This window comes from Danio aesculapii, chromosome 13 (genome assembly GCF_903798145.1).
Source record: "Danio aesculapii chromosome 13, fDanAes4.1, whole genome shotgun sequence".
In the NCBI taxonomy this organism is placed as follows: domain Eukaryota; kingdom Metazoa; phylum Chordata; class Actinopteri; order Cypriniformes; family Danionidae; genus Danio; species Danio aesculapii.
In genome coordinates, this window is record NC_079447.1 from 36,535,174 (window position 1) to 36,549,373 (window position 14,200).

At 43.9% G+C, this 14,200-nt stretch overlaps 1 protein-coding gene across 1 annotated transcript; it reads left to right on the forward strand.

The window, feature by feature from the left end:
• The first annotated feature begins 7,143 nt into the window (after nt 1-7,143).
• On the forward strand, nt 7,144-13,000 carry mavs (mitochondrial antiviral signaling protein). The gene is made up of 2 exons (XM_056471216.1): nt 7,144-7,919; nt 9,437-13,000. The coding sequence occupies exons 1-2, from the start codon at nt 7,212-7,214 to the stop codon at nt 10,220-10,222; spliced, it is 1,494 nt and encodes a 497-aa protein (XP_056327191.1). The 5' UTR covers nt 7,144-7,211; the 3' UTR covers nt 10,223-13,000.
• Nucleotides 13,001-14,200: the final 1,200 nt, after the last annotated feature.

Below are 14,200 nucleotides of genomic sequence, written 5' to 3' on the forward strand. Positions count from 1 at the left end.
GAACAATCCCGTGCAGGTTAATTCTGAGAAAAATGGTAATCTTTAACCAAAATCTGAGAATTTGCTTTGATCTGGAATGATATTACTTCTCTGATGACGTCGTTTTGATAGATTGAGATTCCTTAAAGGGTTAGTTCATTCGAAATGAAAATTATGTTATTAATTACTCACCCTTAAGTCGTTTCAAATCCGAAACCTTCATTCTTCTTCGGAATACAAATTAAAACATTTAAGATGAAATCTGAGAGCATCCTCTATTGACAGCAGCAATCTGAATAATGCTCAAAACAGACCATATGCCTTCAGTGGTTCATTAATTCTTGAACACATAAAACAAAAATAAGAACTTTATTTAACCGTTTCTTTTTTTCAGTGTTGTGCTGTTGTACACCTCTGATGCACCTGTTCTTTGTTTTAAAGAGAACAATTTGCATGCAGGCATCCAAGATATACCTCAAGTACACATCGCCTTTTAAATGCATGACATAAATTGACACTGAGGAGAAGAAAATGTTGAATAAAGTTATTATTCTAGTTTTATGTGAGCCCACATCATTTTAATTTAGATTACACCAAACACTGAACACACGTGGACTGTTTTGTTTTTTGGAATTTTTCTGGAATCTTGTTGTCTATGGAGTAGAATGGAGTTCTCTGATTAATCTGAAATATCTTAATTTGTGTTCCAAAGATGAAAGAAAGGTTTTGGGGGCTTGGAACGACACGAGGCTGAGTAATTATTGACAGAATTTTCATATTTGTGTGAACTATCTCTTTTACTGCTTCTCTCCAACTTTTAGATTGCTGATATTGAGAAAAATACTACTTTGCCCTGTATTCAGTATTACATTTCAGATCCAAATATGTCACAATTAATAGTTATTTTGAGTTTGATAATAATATTTAGTTTTTTTTTAAGTAACTTAGTTTAGCCCTAACAAGCTCCACCTACGTCTGTCTTGTGAAAACGACTTTGGAGTAAATGTCTAGTGTTTCACAACCTTTTCACAGCTATTTATGGGCTACATTTAATCTCAAAAGATTATTCTGGAATAACAAGTGAACAAATCAGTGCCTGAATATGCCTGGTAAATTCCCATTATAAAGCTCTGATTTCGGAACCGTAAGGATTTTATTTAAAGAATGAACGTTGACCTGTTTCTAGTCTTATTTTGCCATCTAGTGACTCATATAGAGATTAACACAATTATGTCAAAATAACAACTTAATTATGTCAAAATAGCGACTTAATCATGTTGAAATAACAATATATTATGTCGTAATAATGGCTTGATATCTCGAAATAACGGTTAGAGTAATTAGGCAAATCATTGTATAATGATGGTTTGTTCTGTAGACAATTAAAACAAAATTGCTTAAAGGGGCTAAAAAAGAGTGAGAATGAGAAGATTTAAATATATAATTTGGGAAATATTTAATAGAGAAAAAAAATTCAAAGGGCGGCTAATAATTCTGACTTCAACTGTAAATTGTCTGGGTTGGTGTTGTATAATATAGTACAAAAACCTTGTAATAAAATGCAAGCACATTTTCATTTATTTTACAGACTTATTTCTCTATTGGCTTGTTTCCACTGACTGGTACAGTACGGTAGCTCTGCCTTTTGGTACCCTTTCTCATGTTTGGTACCCTTTCGAAAGGGGGCTGAAAAAGTGGTACGGTTCGGTTCGGCACGCCTTTTTACAGTACTGTACCGTACCACTCAGTGGAAACGGGCCATATATATTATTTCTTATACATTGTATTATTTCAAACTACTAAAATATCAATAAAAGTCACTTTGGTAAACTGTAAAGTTGAATTTTCAACATCAAAAGTCGACAGAGCAGAGATGAAGGTTCCATAATGCAATTCACAACTGTAAAAAAATGGAAAACACAAAATACAGAAAAAGATTTCCCCTTCGGGTGGGGAACTCCAATGCTATGTGGAAACTTCCACTATGGGGATTTCGTCAGAAAACAAATCATCTGAAAGAGTATAAAAACGGGCCAATGAAATGCCAATGAGTTGGCGGCGTCAGCGTGCACAGCTGGCGTCAATGACAATCAGTCATGCTATAAAGACACAGCCAGTGCCATGCTTGACATCCTTTTCGCTTTCAGAGCCTTTCACGAAGCTTCTGAGAGAGTCTTTGAGGGTATCTCCAACCTGTGTCTACAGAGAGAGATCAAGAAGCAGCTTCTCCCAGTCCAGAGCGCGTATACACAGTGGCAGATGGTCGAGCTGGGTTTTTCTCCCTTGCCTGGCGTCCTTTGGGTCCGGTCCTCCAAGAGCAGTTTGTATATAGGAAAATAGCTTTCCTAAAAGAGCAACGCGGTCGTGCAGCGCGTCTTTTTCAAGACGTCACTCCAACTGTGCGTTTCTGGATGCGGTGGTTTCCTGTCCCCGGATGATGGGCACGAGCACAGCGTTTTATGTCTGGGGGTCCAGCATGTTAATGTGGTGCTCGCAGGCAGTGCATGCCGTCACTGTGATGTCACTGTGATGTCTTGTCTGTTGCGCAGTTAAGATCGCGGCTCGCTCTTGCAAAAGAGCGACCCACCCCAGTTGTCACCTGCACTGCGGTTGGATGGTCGCTCTCTCACATGATGACACTGAGGGTCAGATGTCCATCGCTGCATTGGAAGATGGGCTGTCATTGTCTGATGAGGATGCGAACCCGCTTGCTCCCTCCCTCCGGGGTGGAGAGCGCGGCGTTGGCATCTAAAAAGCAGACATGATGGCCGTGCTTTCTCGGGCTGCTTTGGCCGTTGGCCTGGTGATGGTTTATCCCCCAGCCCCACGGCCGGACCGATTAGAGGGATGTGATGTGGAGAATGAAGGCAAGACCTTCAAAGCCTCCCCATCCCCTTCTGCCTGGATGGGCACAGTAGGCTCACGCAGTGTGCTGCGTGCGCCTTCGCCCTCACCATGCATGCTATGGCCACCTACCAGCGCTACCAAGCGCAGGCGCTGACCCGGCTGCACGAGGAGGGTTCCGACCCAAGACTGAGCATGAGCTCCGCACCGCAACCGACTATGCTCTTAAAAAAAAAATGGTCACATCCGTGGTCCAGGAACGCCACCTCAGGCTAAACCTGGTGATATGCGTGATGTTGACAAAGTTCGCTTTCTTAACTCACCCATATCCCAGGCTGGCCTGTTTGGTGACACCGTCGGTGAATTCGCCCAGGAATTCACGCCGGTGATGGAGCAGTTGGAGGCGATGGGCGATATCTCTATCGGCGGGATTGTATGACCGCTCCACCCCCGCCCCCCCATCCACCCCCCCGTCCCCCCCCCCCCGATCCACATCCTGCTTTCGCCGAGGACGCTCGCCTGTAGCTTTTGCTCCGCTGCCCCCGCCTGCGCCACCGGCCAAGTGGCTGCGCCGAGCATCTCGCTGGCAACCAGCGTCCCCCGCCCCAGGGCGCTGCTAAGTTCGGTAAACAGACCGCGAATCGTTTCTGAGATGGCCCATCTGGTGAGGAGGGAATTTGCTCTTTCCCCGCTGGAGGGCGGGGCACTTCATAAAACGACGTAAAAAAAAAAAAAAAACTCCATCAAATCCTCAATGAAAGAGCATTTTTCCCCTTCTCCGGATGTGACAGCCCGAACACTGCCAGTCTTGGACGCTATGCCTTCCAGCTCGCAGGATCGGTGCATTTCGCCAATGGCTCATGGAGCGCGAGAGAACAGTCTCCTTTCTCTCCCACTCCCAGCCCCTCCTCTGGAGTACGTTGCGAGACGTAAGCATCACGTCTCCTGTTCTCCCGTGGGTCCCCAGCGCTCCCCGGGTGAGCCCACTTACTCCACGCTGCCCCGCCGCTGGCACGTCAGCGATCGTGCGGGTGGGATCACTTGCGGGGGCTCTGCCTGCCTGGTTAGCGCAGGCCAGCCCATCGCAATGGCTCTTCCATACGATCAGACTCGGCTATGCGATTCAGTTCGCGAAACAGCCTCCCAGGTTCACGGGCGTGTATTTCACCAGAGTCAGCCTTGCATCCGTCCCTGTCTTGCGAGAGGAGATTGCTGTCCACCTGGCAAAGGATGCAATCGAGCCGGTCCCTCCAGCCGAGATAGGGCGCAGGTTTTACAGCCTGTACTTCATCGTGCCCAAAAAGAGCGGTGGGCTATGGCCAATCCTAGATCTGCGCGTTTTGAACCACTGCCTTCACAGGCTGCGCTTCAGAATGCTTACGCAGATGCGCATCACCCGATGTGTTCGTCCCCCTCTCGGGAGCAATTGATTATGCACAGAGACAAGGTGCTCCGGCACCTCCACCTGTTGGGGTTTCAGGTCAACCAAGAAAAGAGACAGATCGCACAGATCGCACTTTTATGTTTTTCTCTTCTTTTTAATTCTTTTATAACACATTTTATCTGTTTTTATGCTTATTTATTGTATTTATTTATTTTTTTTTACCATTTTTATTATTTGTTTTTATTTCTCTTATACTTGTTTTTTTATTCCTGTTTTTGTAAAGCACTTTGAATTGCCACTGTGTATGAAATGTGCTATATAAATAAACTTGCCTTGCCTTGCAAAAGAGCAAGTTCGCCCCCGTGCAGAGCATCTCCTTTCTCGGGTTGGAGCTGGACTCGATGACCATGAAGGCGCACCTCTCACGAGAACGCGCCGAGCTAATGCTAAACTGTCTGAGAGAGTTCGACAGGAAAAAGGTGGTCCCCCTGAAATCTTTTCAGAGGCTCCTGGGGCATATGGCATCCACAGCAGCAGCCACGCCACTCGGATTGCTTCACATGAGACCACTTTGGCATTGGCTTCACGATCGGGTCCCCAGACACACATGGCACACGGGCACACACAGAGTGACTGTCACTGCGCTGTGTTGCCGCACCCTCACCCCCTGGAGGGACCCGTCCTTCCTACAGGCCGGAGTGCCCCTAGGTCAGGCATCCAGGCATGTTGTCATTTCGACAAATGCCTCCAGTACGGGTTGGGGGGCCGTGTGTTGAGGGCATGCTGCTGCGGACCTGTGGAAGGGAACCCAGCTGCATTAGCATATCAACTGCCTAGAGCTGTTGGCAGTGTTTCTCGCTCTGCGCCGCTTTTTACCGGTGCTTATGGGGCAACACGTGCTGGTCAGGATGGACAGCACGGCAGCATACATCAACCGTATGGTGGGTATACGCTCCCGCCGCATGTCTCAGCTCGCTCGCTGTCTGCTCCTCTGGAGTCATACGCGGCTGAAGTCGCTGCTTGTTTTTCACATCCCGGATGAGCTCAACCATGCGGCCAACGGGCTGTTATGGCAGCTCCTACCACGGGAGAATGGCGACTCCACTCCGAGTCTCGGGGCATGTGCAAGTATGCGTTTCCCCCAGTGAGCCTACTCGCGCAGTTACTGTGCAAGGTCAGGGAGGACAAGGAGCAGGTCTTGCTAGTTGCGCCTCTCTGGCCCAACTGGACCTGGATATTGGAACTCTCCCTCCTTGCGACAGCCCCCCCCCCTGGCGGATCCCTTTAAGAGAGGACCTACTCTCTCAGGGACAGGGCACCATCTGGCATCCTCGCTCAGATCTGTGGAACATCCACGTGTGGTCCATAGACGCGACGAGAAAGACTTAGGTAACCTACCGTTGGCGGTGGTTAATACCATAACTCAGGCTAGTGCACCCTATACGAGGCATGCCCACACCCTGAAGTGGAGTCTATTCACTGAATGGTGCACTTCTCGCCGAGAAGACCCCCAATCTTGCCAGATCAGTGTTGTGCTTTCTTTCATTCAGGACAGGTTGGAGCGAAGGCTGTCGCCCTCCACACTGAAGGTTTACGTGGCCACCATCTCCGCTCATCATGATGCGGTGGATGGCGGCACCGTGGGGAGGCATAACCTCATCATCCGGTTCCTCAGAGGTGCGAGGTGGATGTTTCCACCCCGCCCCCCTCTCATACCCTCTTGGGATCTCGCGGTAGGGCTAACGAGCCTAAGTGGGGATCCCTTCGTACCACTTGACTCAGTATCCTTGAGATTTCTGTCCTTGAAGACAGCTTTGCTGGTTGCGTTGGCATCGATTAAGAGGGTTGGGGACCTGGAGGCATTTTTGGTCAGTGACTCGTGCCAAGAAATTCGGGCCGTCGTATCCTCCTGGACGTTAGCACGCGACGCCTCTCTGACAGACATTTGTAGAGCTGCGGGTTGGGTGACACCCAATACATTTGCAAGGTTTTACATTCTGCGAGTGGAGCCGGTTTCCTCAAGGGTATTAGGTAACCCCTGGTGATTGAGGAAACGATTCGGTTGAGGTGTGAAACACGCTTGCTGCGCCTTTCTCCCTAACCTGGAGATACGTGCGCTTTTTCAGTTTAGTTCCCCATTTGGCGAACCCTGCAGAGTTCCTCCGAGGCCCCCAGCATCTGACTCAGTGGAGGAGTCAGGTGTTGGCCCGTTACGTTGTTGGCATGCCCGCTGGTCAGCCTGCGTTCTGGGTATAGGTGCCTGCTATGCGTGATCCCCGCTGGCGATCCCATACGCTCACTCAGCAACGGTTTAGTCCCCCCTTCTAGGCGGGCTCGTGTCTTCCCTCCCCACTAACCATCCTTGGGTAGCAGGTGAGCTCCGCAGCGTCCTCCCTATCGGGACTGAACGCTTTCCCAACGTACTGTTGTATTAAAACCTATTTTACTGGGTTATTGCGACTCCCCAAAAAATATAACTGTTCCTGAACAGGTAAGTAAGGGCCTGGGGACACATTGTCAGACTGTGTCTCGGGGAGTTGTAGGTGCGCTTGCTCTACTGCGTGGCACACCCTTCGCCAGGGACGCGGTAAGTTTCTTTCGTTGTGGAAGTTTCCACATAGCATTGGAGTTCCCCATCCGAAGGGGAACGTTACGGTTACTAAAGTAACCCTTCGTTCCCCGAGGGGGGGGGAACGGAAATGCTATGTTCCTTCGTCACAACGATTGTCCCTTAGCTGTTGAGCGTGAAAGTCTCTTCATCTAGAAAAGGATGTTGAGCACTGGCTGCGTCTTTATAGCATGACTGATTGTCATTGATGCCAGCTGTGCACGCTGACGCCGCCAACTCATTGGCATTTTATTGGCCCGTTTTTATACTCTTTCAGATGATTGGTTTCTGACAAAATCCCCATAGTGGAAGTTTCCACATAGCATTTCGGTTCCCCCCCTCGGGGAAAGAAGGGTTACTTTAGTAACCGTAACGGTTTTTTTTACATGCCAAATTATGAACGAGGGCAATTTTATGCCCTTTTTCCTTTATGTTTTATCTATAGGTGCACCCAAACCTACAGATACTCAAGCTCCTTCTTCAACTGGTGCCACAGCAACCGTTACAACCGCAACAATTCACACTGTCCCACCAATCACTCCTCCTCTGCTGATTCCACCTCCAGGAGCCGCCCCAGTACATTTAACTGCCCCTTTCAACCCAGCAACCCAAGAACCTAATTCTGCTCCTGTTCTTCAAGTTCCAGAGACACAGCAGGTGCAGCAAGTCCCTTCTTCAGCTTCGGCACCTACTCCTGAACTAGTTTCCCAAGCTGAAATCACACTACTAGTTACAGAACCTTCCCAAGCAGCTCCTGACATGCCCTCATCAATTCAGTTAAAAGTCCCAACACACACCGGAGAAGCTGTTACTAGAGCACCTGTTTTAAATGCTCTAGATGCCCCGGGTGTTACAATAACCTCATCAGCTGGTGAATCTCCCATCTCCACCTCAGGTGCACAAGCGTCCATTTCAAACACTCCTCAAATCCAATTGACAAGGCCTTGCTCCTCCTCTCAGAGCTCAGGGAATATCCAGGTGCAAACAGAAGTCAAAGACATGGGCACTTCTGAGAAGTTCCCTGTCCAAGACACTAATCCCCAGTTGAGACAAGAAAGAACATTTCAGGGGCCTGAAGAGATGTCTGACCCAACTGCAAATGAGGTAATACTCAACGCAAAGCACTTCACGGTTGCTCTGTGGCAAAATGGGGACAAAAGGGGTTTTCACATCAAAGATAGTATTGTTAAAAAAAAGCATGTACCACAAGAACAGGGAATAAATTTAGCTTTTAAGGAATTGCTTTTAAGGGGTCATTCACACAGATCATGTCTTTACATTTAAAAAGGTGTGGCACAGCACTCAGTTGATGTCAAATAAAACAGTTGTCATTTGTACTTGCTACTGTAATTAGAAACGTGCAATGCTTGCTCCGCCTCTGGGTTCTTCTGACTGGTCCACTGCTTTGGAACTGACATTCATGAAGGGCACTGCTTGTAAAAGTTGACATTCTTTTAACTTGGCACGGCGTCTTATGTGCAAACCTCTGAAAAGGTTGCAAAACACAAGCGTAACTATCATCCACTTCTATTAAGTGTGTGTTCACATAGAAAATCAATGAAAAAAAGTGTGACCGTGGAATGGAAAAACGCACTCTAAACTAAAGTACTCTAAAGTACTAAAGTAGCTCATACTTTAGAGTACCCAGCTCAATAGGAACTACTAGTAATGTAAGTAATTGGTTGAACACTGGCCATAGCAAACGCTGGCACAGTATTTTAAAGTGTTACAACAGAGTAGGTTAATCTTGTTAGTCCAGTTGTTTTTGAATGCCTTGCTTAAATGTTGTCACTCTTGGCTGGCTTACATCGCTTTTTACTGGCAGTAGAAATGCAAGCAGGAAAGTTTTATTCTTCTAAGGCTGTCATAACAGGCTAGTTCCTATTACTCATTCCTATAAGTCACAGGTGTCAAACTCAGTTTCTGGAGGGACACAGCTCTGCACCGTTTAGTTTCAACCCTAAATAAACACACCTGATCAAACTAATTAAGTCGTTTAGGCTTGTTTGAAGGTAAGTATGTTAGAGCTAGGCATGAGCCGGTATAAGGTTCTGATGGTATGATAACCTTGGATAAAAATATCACGTTTTCACAGTATGGTGATAATTGCTTTAAAATATATTCTTTTAAAATGTCTGGCTAAAAAAAAATCCCCTTTGAAAACAATATATTTGATTTTGAGAAACATTTAAAATATTTTGGAACAGTAAACATTCCAGCAGGCACAGAATGTTTAACATGACGTCAGATTGACATTGATTGTACCCCAACGTCGAGGGGACGTTGCATATTGTTTGGAATTAAAAATCAAGTTTACATCAGAACCCAACGTCAGGTCGCCGTCAATGTCCAACGTACAACCTAAAATCAACTAAATATCAATGTCTAATAATGTTACCGCTTGACATTGTGTGGACGTTACCACTATGACGTCAATCAGATGTTGGATTTTGGTTGCCATACCTGACGAATAAATGTCAGCTGTGGTCATCCAGGAACTGAGTTTGACACCCCTGACATAAGTACTCAGTGCAAAGCCCCCAGTTGCTAGTCTGTTTGAGTAAGGCTAAGGTTCTGGTCTCCTGCTAACTTCTATGGCTTGTTTTCTGTTTTCTCTACAGGTTGTTCAGAGGCACAATGGTGTTGGATTGGCAGTTTCAAATGCCCAAACCAATTCAAACAGAGCAACTCAGGCGACAACATCTACACCTACTGAAGTGGTTGCACATGCTCCCCATTCTATTGAACAGGAATATTTCAGCAAGCCTGGCACGCTTCAGATTTCAGAACCACAGCAAAACCGAGCAGGGACTCTTCCAGTCTTGCAAGAAGATCCTTGCTCATTGGTTTCAGGTGATTTGGAGATCAGCAGGGAAACCGCATCTTCCACAGATTCTCGACAGGTTACTAGTCTTGCAGAGCAGACTTCCACTTCCTCCACTTCCACTCCGCTTTTAAATAATCCTCCATACACTTCTGCACTGCTGACTAATAACCAGCCTGAAGAGGATCACTATGAATCTGTCTGTGAGAATCAGACATTGCGCCATGTATTCCATGTTGCTGAGGAGCCACCTGCTGAAAACCTGAATGGTCAGCCACCAATCATGATGCTACATAGTAGAGTCAACTCTGAGGAACCACCAACCATAAACCATGTTGGCACTGAAAATGTAGCTCACGTTTGTGTGCCATCTGTGGATGTCGCAGAGACATCAGATCATAAGTCAACCACCGTCATTGCCCGAGAGCAAGAATGTAATGCTGCTGCTGCAGCAACTATTCAACAACCGGAGCAGAGAGAGGAGGGTCGCCCAGAGTTATTCAGGATAAACAATGTCCACGCTGTTGCTGCAGCAGGGATTGCTCTCTCTGCAGTTTTCTTGGCCTGGAAGCTCAATCATTAACTGTAAAGCCTATTTGGGATAGTTCACCCAAAAATATTAGCATTTTGTCATTATGTAGTTTCACAAAACTCATTTCATTTTTCTTTTTCAACAAAGCACATAGGGACTTATTAAAGGTGTATGTAAGCTTTTGACTCACAAAAATGCCATGATTTTTTTGGCAGATAAGAAACATGCTACTTGAACTCTTGTTTATCTTAAAAACAATGCTAAAGTCAGTTATTCTCCTTGAAAAATGTGCATTCCGTGTTGGAATGTCCATCTTTGTTTTGGTCTGTGTGACTCCACCCACTGCCAGTTTACCCAATTATATTTAAAACACTCTGGGTTCCTTGGTGGAAAACACAGCATATTTAATTCTTTAATAATAAGTCTTAAAGGCTGCCTCAATATCTGTGGATGTAGCCAAAATGTGACCTCTGGAGGACAGCATCAGTATGTGGAAATGTGACACAGATATTTAATACAAATATTTAAAAAATGTAAGCATTAATTAATAAGATTATAGTCTTAGGGGCCGATCACACAACACGCTTTTATGCTCTAAAAATGCATAAAGAAGTGCAGTGCGCTTTTTATGTTGTTAGGCCATAATTGAATCAGCTGCGTAGTGTGCGCTAGTGTTGCTGTTGATATTGGTATAATTTTAATACTTAATAATATTGTAATGTTTTAGATTTGTCTGTCATACAGCACCGGATAGGGGACGCAGTGGCGCAGTAGGTAGTGCTGTATGCTGCGTTCGCGTGGCTTTCCTCCGGGTGCTCCGGTTTCCCCCACAGTCCAAAGACATGCAGTAGGTGAATTGGGTTGGCTAAATTGTCCGTAGTGTATGAGTGTGTGTGTGTTTGTGTGTGTGTATATGTTTCCCAGAGATGGGTTGTGGCTGGAAGGGCATCCGCTGCGTAAAAAACATACTGGATAAGTTGGCGGTTCATTCCACTGTGGCGACCCGGGATTAATAAAGGGACTAAGCCGAAAAGAAAATGAATGAATGAATGAATGAATGAACAGCACCGAATAACTCAAAACAGCAACCTCTAGTCTCTCCTCCATCTTCAAAAATCTTCATAGTCATTTTGACAACACAAACACTGCTGTCATCTCAAAGGAAACTCCTCCTCTGCTTTCATTTGATTAACCACGTAACACACTTTTTATCGCACAGAGTTGACTTTTTTCAACCGTAAGCGCACAGCGCGCAACAGCAAAAACGCAAAGCGCAGCAGGCGGTTAAAACGCGAGGTGCGCAGGTCGCATAAGCAGTGCGCAAAACGCTCTCAGCTCATCATTTAAAAAAGGCTCCTCTCAATGTAAAAAGCGCGTTCGGTGTGATCGGCTCCTAAGGCTCAATCACCAGGCATGCTTACACCTGCTGTGGTCGTCAATTTGGCAACCTGTGTGCGTCCAGTCGAATGAGGAGGGACCGGGTGAAAATTTTTTAATTTGGACTGAAATACATAATTCAACCACTAGGTGTCAATCCTGCATACTGCAAATTTAAACAAAATGTATAGGTGGCATTTTTTGATAAAAGAAATTGACAATAATGTCCTTAAAAGTACCTTAAGTGGTGTGTGCGCTACCTTAAGGTTTCTGTGAGGAAACCAAAACTCTTTTATGCTATTATCCATATCTATTTATTTTCGTGTGTGTGTGTGCGTGCGTGCATGCGTGTGCGTGTGTGTGTGTATAGGCCTAAATAGTCCTCGTTTGTCACGTGCCTTACTTATGCCTTGAATTTCAGGGCTAGCATGTAGATTCTGTTGCACCAGTAAAATCAAATTCACTGCTGATTAAAGTGTCATGTTCCCTTGTCATGCACCCCCAGCTTGACATATATTACACTGTAATACAAATTGTCTTGTGTGTGAAAGATCATGAATATAGAGCTTTAGCAAAATCTCTTTTAGAAATAGAAAGTCATTTGGAACAATTATTTGCTCATGCAGTACGAACTCTAAAAGGACTCTGCAGGAGTGTTTTCTCTCTCGTGTTGTTTCTCATAAATTCTCATTCACAGATGCCTACATGAACTCTGTATCCACCACTGCCTCCCACATGAGTCCAACAGGCACTTTCTATTTTACTAACAAACTTAAAGCATACATGCTCATACCCAAAATGTCATCCACAGCTGACGAATGTCAAATGTTATTTCTTGATACCAGGGACTGTTAAGGTGAATAAAGCTAAATCGAAGCAGGTCAAAGTTCCCTGTGTGTGTTAAAATGTGGCATTGTTGGCATTACGTGCCAATGCCCAGTGCACAGCTGAAGATTAGACCAATGTATATTTTAGTCACAGAATATAATAAAAATAATACGTTTATGCATTCTCTTGGGATCAAGCTAATATTTTTGGGGGGGGGGGGGGGGGGGGGTGTCAAGTGGTATTCACTACCTTTTATGCTGCCTAATCAAGCTTATTATGAAAAGCTGTTAGCACCAAGTTATAATGTGTACGTAAACATTGTTAATGACTCTTAATAATGACTATACTTTAAATTTAATTTATGTAATATTTAATCAGCAAGTGCACTTTTGTCTAAACTGTTTAATGTGCAATTCAGACATGAACATGATTTTAAACGCACTGTATGTGGTAATCTAGGGATCTTTTAAGAGCATTTTTATCAGGGCTGGTGTTTGCTAGACACTGTAATACAGGGAAATAATCACTGTATACGTTTTGCTTTATTTGTGTACTGGTCAATTTTGATCGTTCTCATTCTTAAAGATTTCCACAAATGCTGAAATAAAAAATGTCCTACCTTGAGTCCCTCTAGTAGTCAATCATGGTATAGACCAATGCATATGGCATCTGTTTTCATGCTACTTCTGATGTTGAGCCACTAGTATCTTTGCCATTAATGACAAGTATTCATTACTAGTGCTTATTTAAGGTGTCCTTGTTACAGTGTAACAATTAACTTAAGTTAGTAATACTGACTTAATATGATTTGTTTTAAAATATTAATATTGTGTGTTAATATTATTTACACATACTTATGTTAGGATGCTGGTTAGGTTTAGGGTTAGTTTCATGTAATTATGCATAATTAATTGTAATTATTATAGTAAGTACACAGAGAATGTGTAGCAAAGACACCTTAAAACTGTAAAATGTTACAACTTATTCTTCAGATACTAATGCCTTTTTAAAGTACTACTAATTTGTTAGCTACAACTAGCTATTAAATAGATAACAGGCCACTTATTCATGAGATATTACTGCTAAATCATTATATACTACTTAACACTTAGATCCTAGTACAAATAGATTCTAGTATTTATTTCAATAGTGACTACTACTCTGTTTTTACCAAGAAATTGTACATTGTTGCCATTGACTTGTATGGGAACCTGTAACAGATTCCTTTTTGACTAGTATGTATACCAATTGTATTGTGTAATAGTTATGCATTAGGTATAACAACTTATTATTTTTTAGTTACTAAGACCTACTATTACACCAGTGCATAATCTTTAGATAATAGTGCTTATGTATTAGCTATTCAATCCTATAAAATAGATTCTCGTTTTTATTTATTACATATTAGTACTTATCAATTAAACAAGTACATGTTAAAGGATACTGGTGGTACTTATTTATTAGGTACTACTAGTTGCATCCAAAAAACAGATTAGTTGACAAGTATTGCACTTTATTTTGCTGCCTGCATACTTGATGTGTGTACAGTGTCCTTAGAAAGAACAGGGTTAGCAAGAGGTTTGGGGATATTGTCCAGTTCATGCAATGAGTAAGTGCATAATGGACCTAACATAAAACAGGATTGTAAAATGTATAGTGCTAAATAAGAACCTATTTAATTAATTACTAATATAGCATATAGGTATCTAATGAGTAAATGTTGTCTAAGGAATGAGAATCATTATCTAATAAACCAAGAAAATAATAAGTACAAGTTTTGTTAGGGGAAAAGTCTCTAAAGTATAAGCACTAGCAGCTATAACT